The following is an 18,082-nucleotide window of genomic DNA, read 5'->3' as shown; positions in this document are numbered from 1 at the left end:
GGCGGACTGGCCATCACCCAGTCACTAGCGTGGGGCCCCTGCTTGTCTCGTGGTGGCCTCTGTCTAGCCGTGGTTCAGGGCGCTCTGGCCTGACCAGTGTCTGAGGGGAGATGCAAAAACCGCCCTGTCCACGGGCTTCCGTGTCTGCGCTGTGGCGTTCTAGATCCGCATTGCAGCCTTGAATGCCAGCTCCACTGTGGAGGATGACCACGAAGGGACGTTCAAAAGCCACAAAACACAGACCAAGGAGGCGCAGGTAAGTAGGTGGCTCCTGGATCTCCCTCCTGTCCCGGGCCTCGGGCTGTGGCGCTCCTGCTGACTGCATCCTCTCATTGTGTGGCCTGCCAGGAAGCAGAAGCTTTCTCCCTGTATCACAAAGCCTTGGACCTGCAGAAGCATGACCGCTGTGAGGAGTCGGAGAGAGCGTACCAGGAGCTGCTGGAGATCCGCCTGCTGCGCGAGGTGAGACCCCGGCCCGAGGGGGAGCGGGAGGAGAGACCCTCGGTCAGTCAGTGTTTCGCCGTTGCTGTCCCTGTGGACGGGGTGCTGCTTCTGCTCATTTCTCGTGGCCGCAGTTCATGGTTCTGCTGAAGCCGTCCCGCTCGTCATTTCTTCCAGCACGATATATTCCGTCACATTCATGTGCCGCCTCTTATACACCAGGTCTGATGGTCATCCTCTCGATTTCCAGTTCTTTTCCACCACAAAAAGAGCTGCTCTATATTTTTGTGCATATGGACCCTGTTCCTCTTTCTTTGTTCTATTTGGGATACAGCCCTAGTCGTGGTGGTGCTGGGTCAAAGAGTATGTCCAAAGGGCATTGTTCCAAATTGCTCTCCAAAATGGTTGGACCAGTTCATTACTCCACCAACGATGCAGTAGTGTTCCAATTTTTCCACATCTTCTCCAACATTTATCATTCGCCTTTTCTGTCATTTAGCCAATCTGATATGTGTGAGGGGATACCTCAGAATTGTTTTAATTTGCATTTTTCTAATCAATAGTGATTTAGAGCATTTTTTCATATGGCTAGAGATAGCTTTAATTTCTTCATCAGAAAACTGCCTGTTCATATCCTTTGACCATTTATCAATTGAAGAATGACTTGGATTCTTATCAGTTTGATTCAGTTCTCTATAGATTTGAGAAATGAGGCTTTTATCAGAGACACTGGCTGTACAAAATTGTTTCCCAGCTTTCTGCTTCCCTTCGAATCTTGGTTGCATTGGCTTTGTTTGTGCAAAAACTTTTCAGTTTAATGTAATCAAAGTCATCCATTTTGCATTTCAAAATGTTTTCTATCTCTTGTTTGGTCATAAATTCTTCCCTTCTCCATAGATCTGACAGGTAAACTATTCCTTGCTCTCCTAATTTGCTTATGGTTATCCCCCTTTATGTCTAAATCATGTACCCATTTTGACCTCGTCTTGGTATAGAGTGTGAGACGTTGCTCTGTGCCTACTTTCTGCCGCGCTGTTTTCCAGTTTTCCCAGTACTTTTTGTGAAAGAGTGAGTTTTTATCCCAGAAGCTGGGGTCTTTGGGTTTATCAAACAGGAGATTACTGTAGTCATTTACCAGTGTGTCTTTTGTACCTAACCTATTCCACTGATCTACCACTCTATTTCTTAGCCAATATCAAATAGTTTTGATGATTGCTGCTTTATAATATTGTTTTAGATCTGATATGGCTAGGCCCCCTTCCCTAGTATTTCTTTTCATTAGTTCCTTGATATTCTGGACCTTTTATTTTTCTAGATGAATTTCGTTATTTTTTTAGCTCTATAAAATAATTTTTTGGTAGATTGATCGGTGTGACACAGAATAAGTAAATTAATTTAGGTAGAATTGTCATTTTTATTATATTAGCTGGGCCTACCCATGAGCAACTGATAGTTTTCCAATTATTTAGATCTGACTTTGTGTGAAAAGCGTTTTGTAATTGTTTTCATATAGTTCCTGGCTTTGTCTTGGCAGGTAGAATTCCCAAATATTTTATGTTGTCTGTCGTTATTTTAAATGGAATTTCTCTTTCTATCCCTTGTTGTTGGACTTTGTTAGTGATATATAGAAATGCTGATGCTTTATGTGGGTTTATATTACTCCTGCAACTTTTCTGCAGTTAATTATTTCAAGCAGTTTTGCAGTTGATTCTCTAGGATTCTCTAAGTATACCATCATATCATCTGCATAGAGTGATATGTTTCCTCATTGCCTATTCTAACTCTTTTAATTTCTTTTTCTTTTTTTATTGCTAAAGCTAACATTTCTAATACAGTATTAAATAATATTGGTGATAATAGGCATTCTTGTTTCACTCTTATTTGGAAAGCTGCTAGCTTATTCCCACTACAGACAATGCTTGCTGATGGTCTCAGATAGATACTAATCATTTGAAGGAAAACTCTATTTATGCCTGTGCTCCAGAATCCATTTTAGAGGCTTGATTTAATGTTTTTTTCCAAGGGAAACTGGGGAGACCTCAGGCAACTTCCTGGCTTCTCTCTGCCATCGTGGCTCCCACCATCAAGATGAATCTTCAATTCCAGGCCAAGCACGCTATGCGCTGTGGTGCCACCTAGCTGCCCTGTGGTCATGATTTCTACTTTGTAATAAACAATTTGAGATCTGGTATTGCCGGGTGCCTTTCTTCACACTTTTTTTTTTTCATGGATTCCCTTCATAGTCTTGACCTTTTTTTCCTCGAGATGAATTTTTGTTATTATTTTTCTAGCTCTGTATTTCTTTGGTAGTTTAATTGGTTTGGCACTGAGTAAGTAAATTAATATAGGTAGAATTGTCATTTTATTACATTGGCTCAGCCTACCCATGAGCAATTAACATTTCTCCTGTTTAGATCTATTTTTATTTGTTTGAAGAACGTTTTGTATTTGTGTTCCTATAGTTCCTTGGTTTGTCTTGGCAGGTAGACTCCCAAGTATTTGGTATTGTCTGCAGTTGTTTTAAATGGAATTTCTCTTTCTATTACTTCCTGCTGGGTTTTGTAGCTAACATATTGAGATGCTGAAGATTCATGTGGCCTTATTTTGTGTCCTGCAACTTTTATTTCAAGTAGTTTTTAGTTGCTTCCCTAAGTATACCACCATATCGTCTGTAAAGCGGTTAGTTTTATTTCTTCTCTGCCCGTTTTTTAATTCCTTCAGCTTCTCTTTCTCTTCTTGCTGCTGTTGTAGCATTTCTGGTACAATATCGAGTAATCGTGGTGATGATGCACATCCTTGGATCCTGATCTTGGGGGAAGGCTTCTAGCTTATCCCCATCACAGATAATGCTGCTGATGGTTTTAGGTAGATACTGCTTATCATTTTGAGGGAAGCTCCATTTATTCCTATGCTTTCTAGTGTTTTTAAAAAGAATAGGTGTTGTATTTTGTCAAAAGTTATTTTCAGCATCTATAGCTTTAATCATATGATCTTTGTTGTTTTTGATACTGATATGGTCAATCATGTTGATCGTTTCTTCTTCTTTTGAACCAGCCCTGCATCCCTGGTATGAATCCAGTTAGAATATATGATCCTTGTGGTTTATTGCTGTAGTCTTTTTGCTAGTATTTTATTTTACATTTTGCATTGATATTCATTAAGGAAATTGGCCTATAGTTTTCTTTCTGTGGTTTCACTCTTCTTGATTTAGGTATTAAAACCATATTTGTGTCATAGATGGAATATGGCATGACTCCTCTATCTATTTTTTCAAATAGTTTATATAGTAGTGGAATTAGTTATTCTTTAGATATTTGGTAGAATTCGTTTGTGAATCCATCTGATGCTGGGGATTTTTTCTTAAGCAGCTCATTTACAGCTTGTTCGAGTTCTTTTTCTAAGATGGGGTTATTTAAGTATTATATTTCCTTTTTGGTTAATCCAGGCAATTTATATTTTTGTAAATATTCATCCTTTTTACAGATTACCAGTTTTACTGGCATCGAATTGGGCAAAATGTCTCCAAATATTTGCTTTAATTTCATCGCCATTGGTGGTGCATTCACTCTTTTCATTTTTGATATGGGTAATTTGGTTTTCTTCTTACTTTACAAAAGTCACATTATACAGTGGTTTTATCTTTTGCTGGTTTTTCTATAAAACCGATTCCTAGATTTATTTTTTAGTTCAATGACTTTTTGACTTTGAATTTTATTCAAAACCTCTCCTTTAATTTTCTGGACTTTCATTTTGATGTTTAGTTGGGAATTTAAAATTTATTGTTTTTCTAGCTTTTTTTATCTAGTTTTTTTTTAGTTGAATGTCCAATTTGTTGACCTACTCTTTCCCTCTTTTATTGATATGAATGTTTAGAGATGTACATTTGCCCCTGAGTACTGCTTTCATGTATCCCACAAATTTTGGTATGTTATCTCATTGATGTTATTACCTTTAATGAAATTATTCATTGTTGTTATGATTTGTTCTTTGCCCTATTCACTCCTCAGGATTAGATTATTTAGTTTCCAATTAATCTTTAATATATGCTTCAAAGGCCTTTTATTGAATGTAATTTTTATTGTATTTTGGTCTGAAAAGGCACATTTTATATTTCTGCTTTTCTGCATTTGCTTGTGAGGTTTTTATACCCTAACACATGGTCAATTTTTTGTAAAGGTGCCACACACAGCTAAGAAATAGGTGTATACCTTTCTATTTCCATTGTATGTTCTCCAGAGGTCTGTCATCTAACTTTTCTGAAATTCTGTTCATCTCCTTAACTTTTTTCTTGTTTATTTTATGGTTAGATTTATAAAGTTCTGGGTGGGGAAAGTTGAGGTTCCCCCACTAGATGAATCTCTGTACCCAGCTGGGTGTGTATGTGCATTCTTCCCTCCTTTAACCAGTTTAGATGAAGGTGAAGTTCAAGTGGCAGCCAGTCTTCTCTCCCTGTTTTTCCTTCAGATGTATAAACTCTTCCTTGTATGCCTCTTCTGTGGGAGATAATTTTTCCTGTTCTCCCTCTTTCCTTGCCGCTCTCCCAGTGCATCCTTTCTTCATCTCTCCAGTCTTCTGAACCGAACATAATAGAATCACACCCAAGTCCTCTGCCTAATTAGACTCCCTCTAAGACCTCTAGTGATGAAAGTTCTGAAGAGCTGCAGTATCACGTTCCCATATAGGAATGTAAACAGTTGAACCTTAATGAGTTAGTCCCTTGTGATTTCTCTTTCTTGTTTACCTTTTATGCTTTGTTTGAATGTTAGGTTTTCTATTCACCTCTGGTCTTTTCATCAAGAATGTTTAAAAGTCCTCTACTTCATTAAATATCTGTTTTTTCCCCTGAAGGATTATACTTAGTTTTCCTAGGTAGGTGATTCTTGGTTACAATCCTAGCTCCTTTGCTTTCCAGAGTATCATATTCCAAACCTTCCATTCCTTTACTGTGGTGGCTGCTAAATCTTATGTGATCCTGACGGTGGCTCCATGGTATTTGAACGATCTCAATAGCAATATTTTCCCTTTGACCTGGGAGCTCTGGAATTTGGCTCTAATATTGCCGGGCAGAGGAAGCAGCGTGAGCCCTCTGCCTGCAGACGCTGGGTCCCAACACTCGCTGCCGCTAGCAGAAGGCGCCGGGGGGAATCTTAGGACCCTCCCCCCACCCATTGAGGCAGTCACCTAAGATGGACCCAGCTTGGTACAAACCGTAGGATTATTGGATGATTGGAGATTGCCTGAGCAGAGACGAATGGGATGGCAGGCTTTGTCCTCAGGTCTGGTGATTGCAGTGATGAGCGTGCTTATGGCTTTGAGATACTGTAAGCCGTTTTTACAGGAGAAGCTGTTCTCCTGGTCTGTCCTTGTGGTCCTTCCACCTGGCACGCTGGTATCCTCAGGCCACAGTGGTATGTCGCCTTTCCCCCTTGGTGTCCAGGGTCTCAGTTTGTTAGCTTCCACCCAACAAAGAATGGCCGTAAGTATTTTTGTACAGATCTTTAGTTTACGTGATGAAAATTGTCTGTTTCATCTTCTCTGCTGCTCCGTCCCTTGTGTGGGCAGGAGCTCCTCTCCTACTCCTAGACTGGACAGGCGCTTTCTTCCTCACCCCTCTGATTTGTTGAGGACGTAACCTTTTGTGTCCAGGTACTGTGCCCACATGGAGAGTCTCTTGATGGACGGTGTGAGCCACTGGCCCTCACCTCACTTTGGCCAGGCTGCTGTCTGCTGTCCCCACACATCCCCCACAGCTGGGGTCTTGCTGTACTCCACTGACCGACCCCTCTGCTTTTTACCTGCTGACGGGCCCTGCTCGGACCCTTTTCTTCTTCATTTCCCTTCAGAGTCTAGACCTCCGGCTCTTCCCAAGGAATCTCATCATTACTGGATCTTTCTCATACAGTTCTCAAAGCTTGGCTCCCCTTCCCCACCATCCTGTGCTTGTGAAATTGATTGTTTGAACCTAAGAGGAGGCTTGACATTCATCTGTGGCTAACAGTGATTAGACAAACAGACAGACAGACATCAGGGGTTGGAGGGGAGGCAGGGAAGAAGCCCAGGAGGAGTGGGAAAGAGAGACAGACAGACAGGCAGACAGACAGACAGGGAAGGTAGTGGGGGGGGAGAGACAGAGGTAGGGGAGTGGGAGGGAGAGAGAGATGAGTGGGAGAGGGAGAAAGGGAGAAGGGAAGGAAGGAGGGAGGAAGAGAGAGTGATGGAGGGATGAAGGAGGGGAGTGGAGGGGAGGAGACAGACAGACAGGGAGGGAGGGGAGTCGGGCGGGGGAGAACGGACCCACTGAGTGTGCTCTGGAGTCCCTCTGACATTGGAGGGTGCGGGTTCCAAGCCTGCCTCGCTTGTGCGCTCACTCTGGGACCTCGCAGGGTGGGCCAGGGCTCCTGCAGAGGGGGCAGAATGTGCCTGAGGTCAGCAGGTCAGAGAATTCTGCTGTCCAGCTCGTCCAGCTGTTTCCTCTGTTGTCATCCTTGGCTTTTGTGTGTATTTATTTCCTTTTCAGGCGGTTTTGTCTGGTGATGAGAGAGAGGGCTTGAAGCATCCTGGGTTGATGCTAAAATATTCTACCTACAAGAATCTGGCGCAGTTGGCAGCCCAGCGGGATGACCTGGAAACAGCCATGGAGCTCTACTTGGAGGTAACGTCCGTCTGCAGCGCCCGCTGCCTCAGGGACTTGTGGTCACTTGGGGGCTGTGTGTCGAGGGCGGGGGGGTTCAGGGATCCCTGCGGCCAGACGCAGATTGGCTCAGAAAACCCCATCCCCGCAATCTGTGTTCCCTATGACTTTTAGTCTGGCTCAGCCCCACTAGTGCCTCGATGGGCCCGGCCCGTCTGGCACCTTCGGCTCTGGTGATAGGGAGCCTTCCCAAGCTCTGCCCTGGCAGGTGAAGAACATGGCAGAGCCGCACCTGTCCCTTGGTGACGGTGGCATTTCATCCCAATCTCGTCCTCAGAGCGCTCCTTAGGAGCCAGCCATCCACTCCCAAATCTGTGGTTTTCTTCTGCATCCCTTTGTCTTCGGTGACAAGGGAGATTGGCTCTCCTTGCACCCTCCGTGGCCTCCGTTCTGGTTGGGAGGCTGGCCTTCTCGGCATCCTTCGGCAGCCTCCACGTGTGGGCACTTGTCATCCTTTCCCAGGAGGCTTGGGCACTTTTCTGTTGTGCTTCTCCGTGGCAGCTCTCAGAAGACCCCTGGGCCCAGAATTGCCCCTGTCTGGCCTCTCCCGGCGTGGCTCTGCCCTTCTTCAGAGGGGCAGCAGCCTCCTCCCCCTTGCCCCCCCTTCCCCTCTCTTGCCCCCCCGCCCCCTCCTCCCCTCACTCCCCTCTGCCCCCCCCCCAGCCTCCCTTGATCAGTCGGCTCTGCCTTGTTGCCTGAACTGCTCTGGATTCTTGAAGCTGGGCGCCGTGATCCTTCCTCATTGTCCTCCATCCTCTTGTGCCCCTTGTCCTGCTTCTCACGTACTCCATAAGTAGATTTGGGGCCAGGATCTGGGCCAGGAGAGGCTTTGCCTTCACATTTTCCTTAATTTCTCCCCCATTTTCCCAGCTCTCTCCTCCCTTCCTCCCAGTCACCCGCATGGATTCCATCCCTCGCCAGGCTCCTGCCTGTGGGGGGAGATGAGGGCAGACAGACCCACGTGATGTCGCACACCTCACCAGGCCCTCCTGCCGCCCTGCTGGGCTATCCTGTCGCGCCTCCCGTGTCGGCTTTCTCTCCATCTTCCACGCCTCCCCAGCCCCCCTCGAGGCCGTTTGCCGTGAGCTCCCCCTCTCCCCTCCTCCTCCTCGTCTCCCATCAGCATCTCCTCCTATGATGAGGGGGCTTCACTCCTGACCAAGGTGACCCCTCCTCCTGCTCAGCTGATCCCTTCTGTGCTGTCTCCTCCCGAAGATCCCCCCGTCCCCTCCCTCTCCCAGTTTCTCTTCTCCCTCTGCCCCTTCCTGGCTCCTCCTTCCTGCCTCCAAACACGCCCAGGCCTCCCCCATCCTCCAAACACCCTCCCTCGATCCCTGCAGCCCCTGACTGTGGTCCCTTGTAGCTAAGTTTCAGGAAAAAGGTGTCAGCACCTGGGGCTTCCTTTCAGCTCATGCTTTCTTAATGATCTGTACAGTCTGATTTCTGACCTCAGTCCACCAAAAGTGCCCTCTCTAAAGTCATCAGTGGCTTCTTAGATGCCCATTCCAATGGGCTTTTCTTCGTCTTCATCCTCCTTGGCCTCTCAGCAGCCTCTGACACTGGATCCCTCTGTCCTCCTAAATCCTCCCCTCTCTCTCCTGGTTCTCCTCCTCCCTCTCTGGCCCCTCCTTCTCCATCTCCATCCTCCTCCAGGCCAGGCCCTCTCATCATGGGTGTCCCCCAGGGTTCGGTCCTGGGCCCTCTGCCCTTCTCCCTCTATCCTACTTTTCTGGGTGATCTCATCACCTCCCATGAATTTAATGACCATCTCTGTGCTGATGACTCTCAGATCTGTCTCTCATGCCCTGACCTCTCTGCTGACCTCCAGTCTCAAATGTCCCAACTGCCTTTCATATTAATCTCCAACTGGACATCCAGTGTACATCTTACACTCGATGGGTCCAAAACGACTCCTACCTCCTGCCGTCACTGTTGAGAGCACCCCCATCCTCCTGGGCTCCTCGCTCTCTCACCCCCCAGATCCAATATGGCACCGTGGCCTATTGACATCACCTCTGCAGCATCTGTCCAGTACACCCCCTTATCTCTGATGCTGCCCTCCCCCTGGCATGGAGCCTCATCTCCTCACCCCTGGACTAGGGCAGTAGTTGCTGGCAGGGTGAGGAGTCTGCCTGTCTTAATCTCTTCCTCCTCCAGTCCATCCTCCACTCAGCCTCCAAAGGGATCTCCTTCAAGCTCAGTCACCTCCAGTGGTTCCGTTTGGCCTCGACAAGTCAAAGCCTTTCATGGCCAAAAACCCAGTTCACCTGTCTAGTGTTGTACCCCATCCCCTCTGTGTGCCTCATACAACATGCTCAGTTTCCGAGGCAGGCTGGGCCTGGAGTCAGGAAGACCTGAGTTCAGATGCGACCTCAGACTCTTCGTGGCCCTGCGATTCTGGGCAGGTCACTTCGCCTCTGCCTGCCTCAGTTTCTTCAACTGTAAAATGGAACAACAATAGCGCCTACGTTTCAGGGTTGCTGTGAAGACTGAAGAGATAGTATTTGTCAGGTGCTTAGCCCAGTGTGTGGCACAGAGTGAGGCACTCTTTGACGCTGCCTTCCTCCTTCCCCTTCCTCCCCTCCCATCATCTCCTCCTTTCCCTCCATGGCTTCTTCTCATTCTGCTCAAGGTCTTTCTTTCCCAGTGGACACCCTTGCTTTGCCCCTGGTCTTACTGGAAAGGCCCCTGGTGTTCCTTTCTGGCCTGTGACGTTGCTCTGGAGCTCTGAGCAGGTGGTCTCTGTGCCCTGGAACAATTAGACAGCTTATTAGAGAGACCCTTCCCCTTTTCTGCGGACTGTCCTTTTCCCGGGAACTTTGGGCCTTGGGGCAGATGTTGGCAGATGTTGTGTAGACCTCGGTGGTGTTGGGTGACAGTGGTTCTTGCGAGTCCCAGGCTCTGAGTCATCCCTGCACATACGCCATGGCCAAGCCTTCAGCCACGTCGGTCTTCATGTTTCTAGGCCGTGATGCTGGACTCCACGGATGTCAACCTTTGGTATAAGATTGGCCGCGTGGCCCTGAAGCTGGTGTGCATCCCGCTGGCTCGCCACGCCTTTGAGGAGGGGCTCCGCTGCAATCCAGACCACTGGCCCTGCTTGGACAACCTCATCACCGTCCTGTATACCCTCGGGGACTACACCAGTGAGTCCTGCCCCTTCTGGAGCAGGGAGGCAGGGCCTCACCCTGAAATGTCATTGGCCCCCACGGCCTGTCCTCCACAGGTGGCTTACCTGTCCACCCTTCCCCCTCCCTCATGAGGCCGGGTTGGAGGCCTTTCGCTAAAGAGGGGGTGCTGCTGCGCCCCACACCCGGCAGGCTGTCCTCTGCCACCCTGTCCAAGGGGCCTGTGCTGGCTGCCCTGGCTCTCGTGCCTTTCTCCCACCTGCTGTGTACAACCAGCAGGACACGGTCCTCAAGGCCGGCGGGTTTTTTGCCTTTTGCCAAGTCTTAGAGGAAGGGACGTGGGCGCAGTGGCTGAGTGGTCAGTGCGAGACCAGCCAGCGTGGGAGAGCATGTTCCTGTGTTCTTGTCTTGGTTTTTGCTTGCTGGGTTTTGTCTCTTCTTTTTCATTTAGGCAGCCCTAGGCAGCCCTAACCCTAACTCTAACCCTAACAACAAACGCTACCAACACAATGGGAGAAAAGAGTAAAAAACCCATCCTCCATGATTCGTATGTCAAAGATCCCCTCCTAGGTGAGAGGAGTGGGGAAGTGGTGGGCCAGGGAGCGGCCCACGAGGGCAAGGGAAAAGTTGGGGCACAGCTCTGGGGCCCCCAGAAGCCCCACAGTCCGTGATTGTTTGGCTGTAATTCCTCAAGCAGAGAATAAAGAGGGGAAGAGAGGGAAGAAGCATTTCTGTGGCACCTGCAGGTGCCAGGCATCGTGCCCAGCACCTTCCACATATCACACAGCCCTGGGTGGGAATCGGGGGAGCCACACTGGTGCCGTCTTGGGACTCTGTTCCGGAGCTGGCTCAGTTCCTTTTCTGTTCAGTCGTGGGTCTCGGGAAAATCTTTATTCGGTTGTGGGAACTGGGAGGAAACCTTATAGCAGTGTTTGACCCTTGCCCTGCGTGGCTGGGGAGCTGGACCCCCTCTCCCTGCTGCTTAGAGATGTTTAAGCAGGACCTTGGTGATGCCTACCAGAGCCCAGTCAGATCTGAACGTTGGGACACGATTGTCCGTCTCAGGCAGCCGTGGGCCTTCTCGGGGACCAGTTATTGTTTCCGTGTTCCTTTGATTGAATGCAGACCCTGGGGGGGAGCGGGGCACCTGCTTTTCCATTTCAGGGAATTGCACCTATTGGCTCTTCCCCTCCCAGCTTCTGATGACGCAGACCCCCAGGAAGGGGGCATCCGGCTGGGGTGCCAAGGCGTGGGAGGGAGGCCCGAAGAGCTGGGGGTGACGCGTGCCGGTTGTGGGATGTGAAGCCTCGCCGTGCGTGGGGCTCTGCTGGAGGGGCAGGATGGTGATGAGGGAGGAGGCCAGGCCTCCTCGGAGGTGTCTGGCGTGGGCCGAGGAGACTTAGAGAAGAGAGAAGGCCCGGAATTGAAAGCACCCCGCTCCCCTGCCACTGTCTTGAGCCACCTTCAAGTGCCCGGCTTTACCTTTGGTGACGTTTGGAGCCACAGGGATGGGCCTGACCATCTCCTCTCCTCTCTGTCTGCAGCGGGCCTGTATTTCATCTGCAAAGCCCTGGAGAAAGATTGTAGGTACAGCAAAGGGCTGGTGCTCAAGGAGAAGATCTTCCAGGAGCAGCCATGCCTCCGCAAGGACTCCCTGCGCATGTTCCTCAAATGGTACCTCAGCCCCCTGTGCCCACCTGTCCCTGGCTCAAGCACCTGCTCCTGTGTCTGCCCATCCCTGTCTCAAGCACCTGTCCCTTTGTCAGCCCATTTGGCTCAAGCGCCTTTCCTCTCTGCTCATCTGTCACCTGGCTCGAGCACCTGGCTCTCTACAGCCACCCATCCCCAGTTCGAGCTCCTGCCCCCCGTGTCTGCCTGTCCCCGGCTTGAGCGCCTGCTCCTGTGTCTACCTGTCCCCGACTTGAGTGGCCCCCCCATGTCTGCCTGTCCCAAATTTGAGTGTCTGCCCCCCCATGTCTGTCTATCCTCGGCTCGAGCGCCTTTCCCCCCCGTGTCTGCCTGTCCCTGGCTCGAGCACCTGCACCCCCATGTCTGCCTGTCTCTAGCTCGAGCGCCTGCCCCCCCCCACGTTTGCCTGTCCCCGGCTCAAGCGCTTGCCCCCCGTGTCTACCCCGGCTCAAGTGCCTGCCCCTTGTGTCTGCCTGTCCCCAGCTCAAGTGCCTGCCCCCTGTGTGCCTGTCCCCGGCTTAAGCGCCTGCCCCCAATGTCTGCCTGTCCCCGGCTCAAGCACCTGCCCCCCCGTGTCTGCCTGTCCCTGGCTCAAGCGTCTGCCCCACCGTGTCTGCCTGTCCCCTGCTCGAGTGCCTGCCCCCTATGTTTGCCTGTCCCTGGCTCGAGCACCTGCCCCCCCCCTGTCTGTCTATCCTCAACTTGAGCACCTGCCCCCCGTGCCTGCCTATCCCCGGCTCGAGCGCCTGCCCCTGGCTCGAGCGCCTGACCCTGCAGGCCCTCCCACCATGGTGACATTCACCCACCAGCGTGGCCCTCTGAAGTCTGCTGTTCCCTTGGCTCTGGCCTCGTGGTCCTGCCTTGCTCTGCAGGGTGGGTGGGTAGGAGGGTAGGCCGTGTCAGCCATGGTGGCCTCTGCTCAGAAGCTCTGCTTGCTTTCCTTTCTCCTGTCACCTCTCCTCAAGGGGCCTGTTCTCTCTCCCTCAAGTCCTGGATGTGATCGGGGACCCCTGACCTTGCCCTTCTCCTCTGAGCACCCCTCAGGGCACCTGGGTTTGCATGCACCGAGGATGTGGGGTGGTACGGCCTCTGCTTGTAGACCCCCAGGCGGGGGGCCCTTGCTGGGACGGCTGGCGGCGTTGGGAAGTGCGTCTCAGTCTGCCATTTGCTGCTCTGCCTCGTGGGGCGCGCCCTCTCGGCTCTTCTTCATCCTGCTTGTCCACCTATAGGCCCTCTCTGTCCTGGCTCGGACCCCCAGGCTGAGTGCCGTCCTCTGCAGGAATCTCCTTCAGGACTGCCTTCTCCCATGTTCCATCCCAGATGCCATAGCAGAGGGGGCCCAGTCAGCAGCAGAACATGAGTCTCAGGTCCTTTTGGTGCCAGGTTGGTTATGGAATTGGAGGACGGGCTGCTAGAGGTTCATCCTCATTCCTCCTGGGCCCCTCATGCTGGAGGGACCGTGCAGGCCTGGCACGGCTGCTCAGCTTTCCCACTCGCACCATACTTGGTCCCCACTCAGCCCTTCCCCGGCCCTGTCCTCCAAATCCATTCTCCATGCTGACTACCCTTCTGTGCCCCTGCTCCTGTCATCCTTTCTCCAGCCCGAGTATGCCAGACTTAGCCCACTCGCTGCACCTCCTGGGTGGTCAGCTCGCACTGTCACTGACCCTCTCAGAGTGGGGACAGTGCACGCTCCAAGTGGACTCTCCTCAGCCCCAGGGCCTGGGCCTTCTCCCAGCCCGGTTCCTGGAGCCGGCCCCAGGACTGTCACACTGGCCAATGCCCGTTGCCCTGCCCTCTTGAGCCTTTGAAAAAAACTAATATTTTTCAATCAGCAAAGGTCCACTTTGTTCATATTTCCATTCTCCTTCCCCCCCAATTTGAGAAAGAACCGAACCCCATTAGAGTCCAGCAAAAACCCAGTCTACAACATGCTTGTCTCCTCTTGCCCTCTCATCCTCAGAGTCATCCTTCTTGTAGAAAGTTTCTTTTGGCTCTGCTCACCTCCCTCATCAGTTCATCCACATCTTCCCTGGCTTCTCTAAGGCCGTCCCTGGCATGATAACATTGCGTCACATTTGTGTGCCCTTGTTTGGCTGCTCCCTCAGGTACCATTTCCTTGCCACCATGAAAAGAGCTGTTATAAATATTTTGTATGTCCTTCGAGTTTGTTTTTGGGTAGCTTGGTGGCCAGCTGTGGGGCACAGTGGATAGAGCACCAGGCCTGAAGTCAGGAAGACTCGTCTTCCTGGGTTCAGATCTAGCCTAGCTGTATGACCCTAGGCAAATCACTTTACCCAGTTTGCCTCAGTTTCCTCATCTGTAAAATGAGCTGGAGAAGGAAATGGCAAACCACTCCCGTATCTTTGCCTAGAAAACCTCTAATGGGGACAGAAGAATCAGACACGACTGAAAGGGCTGAACAACAGAGTTTGTTTTGTTTAGGACTAATCCCTGCCTTACTCTACCCTCCTATATTTCCCCCACCCCCTTTTCATCTTTTCTTCCTGTTTCCTTGATGAGTGAAATGTATTTCTGAACTCAGCTGAGTGGGCATTTTCCCTTCTTCCCTCTCTTTCGGTTCTTGAGCTCAGTGGGCCTACTCCCAGGCTCCTCTGTGACCCTGATGCAGATGGAGCTCCAAAGGGCCTCATATTGGAGTAGGCTGTTCATTCTTGATCCCTGGTCACTCCAGTTGACTTGCCTCTCCCCCCCTTCCCTCCTGGGTTTGCGCCTCAGAGTTTCTCCGCACCTCTGCTCTCTTCCTCAGCATAGCTTAGAAGTCCTCTGCTCCGTCCAGGGCCCATCTCTGTTTTACGTGCCCAGCTCTCTGCTCCTGCGTGGTGGTGGCTGCTTAGTCTTGGGGGATGCTGATCGGAGCTGACCGGGACCCCATGTCTTCTTCCTCTGTAGGTGCTGGCCAGTGGCCCTTCTTTGAGCTAGATGGATGCTTGGGGCTTCCTCTGAGGGGTGGGCAGTGGCTTCTCTGGCTCCATTCCTTTGGGACCTGCTTTGTGCCCCCTTCCCAGAGCCATGAGTTCCTTTCCCGGCTCGTTCTTTCCCCTCAGCTCCTCTCCTTTCACTTCTCTTTTGCTCCCCTTTTGCTCCATTTCTTCCAGAAAGTCTGGTTGTGCTTGTGCGTGGGTTGTGTTCTTCTGTGTGTGTGTCCCGAGCATCCCAGCCACCCAGAGGGCTCCTCGGGGACCTTCCTTTTGGGTTTGCCCATTCTGCAGGCTTGGTGTTAGGGCCTGCTGCTGCGAGGCAAGGTCAGGGCTTGGGGCAGGCTGGGGCGTCAGTGTGTCTGCCGCTTCCTGACATGGGTGAGATGCTGCTGCCCTTGGTCTCTTGGCATGAGACTCCTGCCCTAACTCCTCATCTGCACCTACCACGAGCGTCGGGTGCCCTGGGGTGGGCCCCACTGGGCTGACTCACTGTGACCTGCTTGGGTCTCCCGACCAGGATTGTCGGGGTGTTTTCTGGCCACGTTTGGTGGAGTTCAGGGGGGGAGTGCCTGCGTTCCTGCTTCTCTGCCCTCTTGGCCCCTCCTCTAGTGAAGCTTCCGAAGCTTTTGTGCACCTCTCCTCCCTGCCCAGCTGCGCTTTCTCCAGAGTCCCCCGGGGTTCTGTCCTGCGTCCTCCTTGTCTTGCTCCCATGAATCACGCCTGGCCCCAGCCTCCTTTCCGCCACTCCTGAGAAGCGAGGTTGTCAGGCAACCTCAGCAGGGCTGGCCTGCGCTTCCTTACTTTGTCCTTCCCAAGTGCTTGTTGGCTTGACACCGACTTCCCTCCAGGGACAATGGCTGTTCCCGTGCCTCAGTCGCCCCCTTGGGGGCTCTGACGAGGAGGGTGGGTGTTCTAGGCCCAGCTGGAGACCCCTGTTCTTCTTGAGTTTGGTTCCCCACTCTGCACGCCTGCTGCCCCCTGGTTCCACCCCCCAGGTCTACCTCACATCGTGTGGTGTTCAGCCCGTCTTGTGCCTGCACCTCGAGCTCTGGCTTCTTCCTCCAGATACTTGGTTCCCCTGCCAGCCTTGCATGGAGTGGGCACTCAGGGGTCTGCCGGATGAGTGTTTTGAGCTTGGGGTCCCCTCTCCTCCAGGAGTCGGGGTTCATGGCGCGTTGCAGGGTCACCCCTGAGGGCCCCTCCCCAAGGCTGAGATGGCTCTGAATAAGCCAGGGTGGGGTTAGTGTGAAGGCCTGCGCCCACAGAAGCTGGTGCGCGGCGGACTGAGGCGGCCCGAAGGGGTCCCTGTGGACCTCCGCCTCACCCCAGTCTTTCCTCTCTGCCTGGGTCCCAGTGACATGTCGATCCATGTTGTGACTGTGAGCGCCGCGGAGACGAAGGCCATTATTGATGAGGCACTGGACCTGCGCAAGAAGAGGCAGGCGCTGCTGGTGCGCGAGAAGGAGGCGGACCTCCATCTGACTCAGCCCATCCCCTTCTTCACGTAGGTGCTCCCGGGGGCAGGCGAGGTGCCTTAGTGGCCTTGGCAGTCTTGGAGGGTGGGCCGCGGCTGCCCAGCAGGCCCCTTGGGGGCAGGGGCTTTTCTGCCTGTGAAGAAAGAGCTTCTCAGTTCTCCCTTTGCTCCTGTCTGTGCTGCTGGGGAGAAAGATCTCGGGACCCTGAATAACAGAATCAAGATGTGCACTGGGAGCGGACCCCTGGTCATGAGGGGGCCCCTCGCTGACCCCCCCGGGCGATGCCTCTGCGGCTGTTGATCTCTTGGACCGGTCACTTGAGTAAAAACAGAGATAGGGCCTCCCCACCAGGGAGAATCCATGACGCAGTGCCAGCAAGTGCTGGTTCCCAGGATGCGCCATGATGGCAGGAGCCCCAAAGTTAGGCCTGCCCCTCTGCCCCTCCCCGTCTCTGAACCCACAAAGGGCTGCTCCCTGGGCCGGGCAGCCGATCACCATCAAGGGGATGGGCAGCGGGGCTGCGGCCCCTTGGAGGCTGTGCTCAGAATCTGGGGACGGGGAGTGGCGAGGGGGAACACCGGAGAGGAGTGTCTCCTCCCGACACCCTCGTGTGAAGGAGCAGAGCCAGGCCTAGCCTCCTTCTTGGAGAGGCCTCAGGCGGGCACCTTGGGGGCCGGACCTGGCTGTGATGGGGCTTGCTCTGGGTTTGCCTCTTGTTGACCAGGTGGAAGTGTCTCGGGGAGAGCTTGCTGGCCACCTATGCCCACTTCACGTCCTGTGAGCCCCCTCAGCCCAGCTTGGGCAGGAGAATCGAACTTTCGGAGTACCGAGACCCTGCTGCGCTCTCCGTACCCGCCCTGCCTTCTGCCGCTGTCAGTGTCCCCCTACCCCCCCCTGCTGTGGCCTCAGCGCCAGAGCCACTGTTCCCCTACACTGCCGTGGCGTCCAGTTTTTCTCTCCCCAGCCAGAGCTTATTGGAGGCTGTAGCTCCACTAGGTGAGTTGGCTCTGAGCATTTGCTGACAGAGGGTGGGCGGGGGGCTGTTTGGGACCCTCACAGGGCCAGGGTGGGGGAGCATCCCCCCCAGGGCTGGGAGTGTCCTCAATCCCTGTTGGAAACGAACCTCCCTCCTTTCTGGAGAATGATAACAACCCATGTTTCTAAGGCTCTGTGGGAGCTGTCTTACGGTGGGCCATGGGGGAAACTGAGGCTTGGTTAAGTGAAGGGCCATGCCCAGGGTCACGTAGTCAGGAAGTATGTGTGTGTATGTGCCTGTGTGTATAATTGTGTGGCATGTGTGGTATGTGTATGTGGTCCATAAGTGTGTCTAGTGTGTGCATGTGGTATGTATGTGTATGGGTCTGTGGTGTGTGTGTGTGTCTGGTACGTATGAGTAAGTGTGTCTGCAGGTGTGTGGTGTGTGTATGAGATGTATGTTGTATGTGTGGTGACTGTGTGTATACGTCTTTTGTGTGTGGGAAGGTATATATGGTGAGTGTTAGTATGGTGTGTAGGCGTATGTGTCTGTGGTGTGTGTGTGTGTGTGGTGGCGATTAAAAAGGATTGACAGACACGGTTTCTGGGTAATGTAGCCATTTTATCGCTACGGCCAGCGCATTTGTTAATGAAAGGACGGTCCTTTGGCCGTCTCTCTTAGCTCAGAGACCATCATGGCGGCTTCACATGCCCTGCTAACGAGGGTGGCACTCCGCCCTG

At 52.2% G+C, this 18,082-nt stretch overlaps 1 protein-coding gene across 3 annotated transcripts in view; it reads left to right on the top strand.

Moving 5' to 3' along the window:
* The window catches only part of CABIN1 (calcineurin binding protein 1), a 107,190-nt gene that overhangs the window by 3,765 nt on the left and 85,343 nt on the right, over positions 1-18,082 (top strand). For all 3 annotated transcript variants that reach the window (XR_003567670.1, XM_027845617.1, XM_027845616.1), the window contains exons 3-9: positions 164-256; positions 349-462; positions 6,959-7,093; positions 10,098-10,278; positions 11,805-11,934; positions 16,246-16,395; positions 17,091-17,362. Coding sequence is in view for 2 of the 3 variants with exons in the window: in XM_027845617.1 (XP_027701418.1) it covers positions 164-256; positions 349-462; positions 6,959-7,093; positions 10,098-10,278; positions 11,805-11,934; positions 16,246-16,395; positions 17,091-17,362 (1,075 nt within the window). In the remaining variant the exon portion in view is untranslated. The remainder of the gene's footprint in view (positions 1-163; positions 257-348; positions 463-6,958; positions 7,094-10,097; positions 10,279-11,804; positions 11,935-16,245; positions 16,396-17,090; positions 17,363-18,082) is intronic.

This window comes from Vombatus ursinus, unplaced genomic scaffold, assembly GCF_900497805.2.
Source record: "Vombatus ursinus unplaced genomic scaffold, bare-nosed wombat genome assembly UNPS02015012.1, whole genome shotgun sequence".
Lineage (NCBI taxonomy): Eukaryota > Metazoa > Chordata > Mammalia > Diprotodontia > Vombatidae > Vombatus > Vombatus ursinus.
The sequence above is the reverse complement of the archived record's forward strand: the minus strand, read 5'-3'. Positions and strand labels throughout refer to the sequence as shown.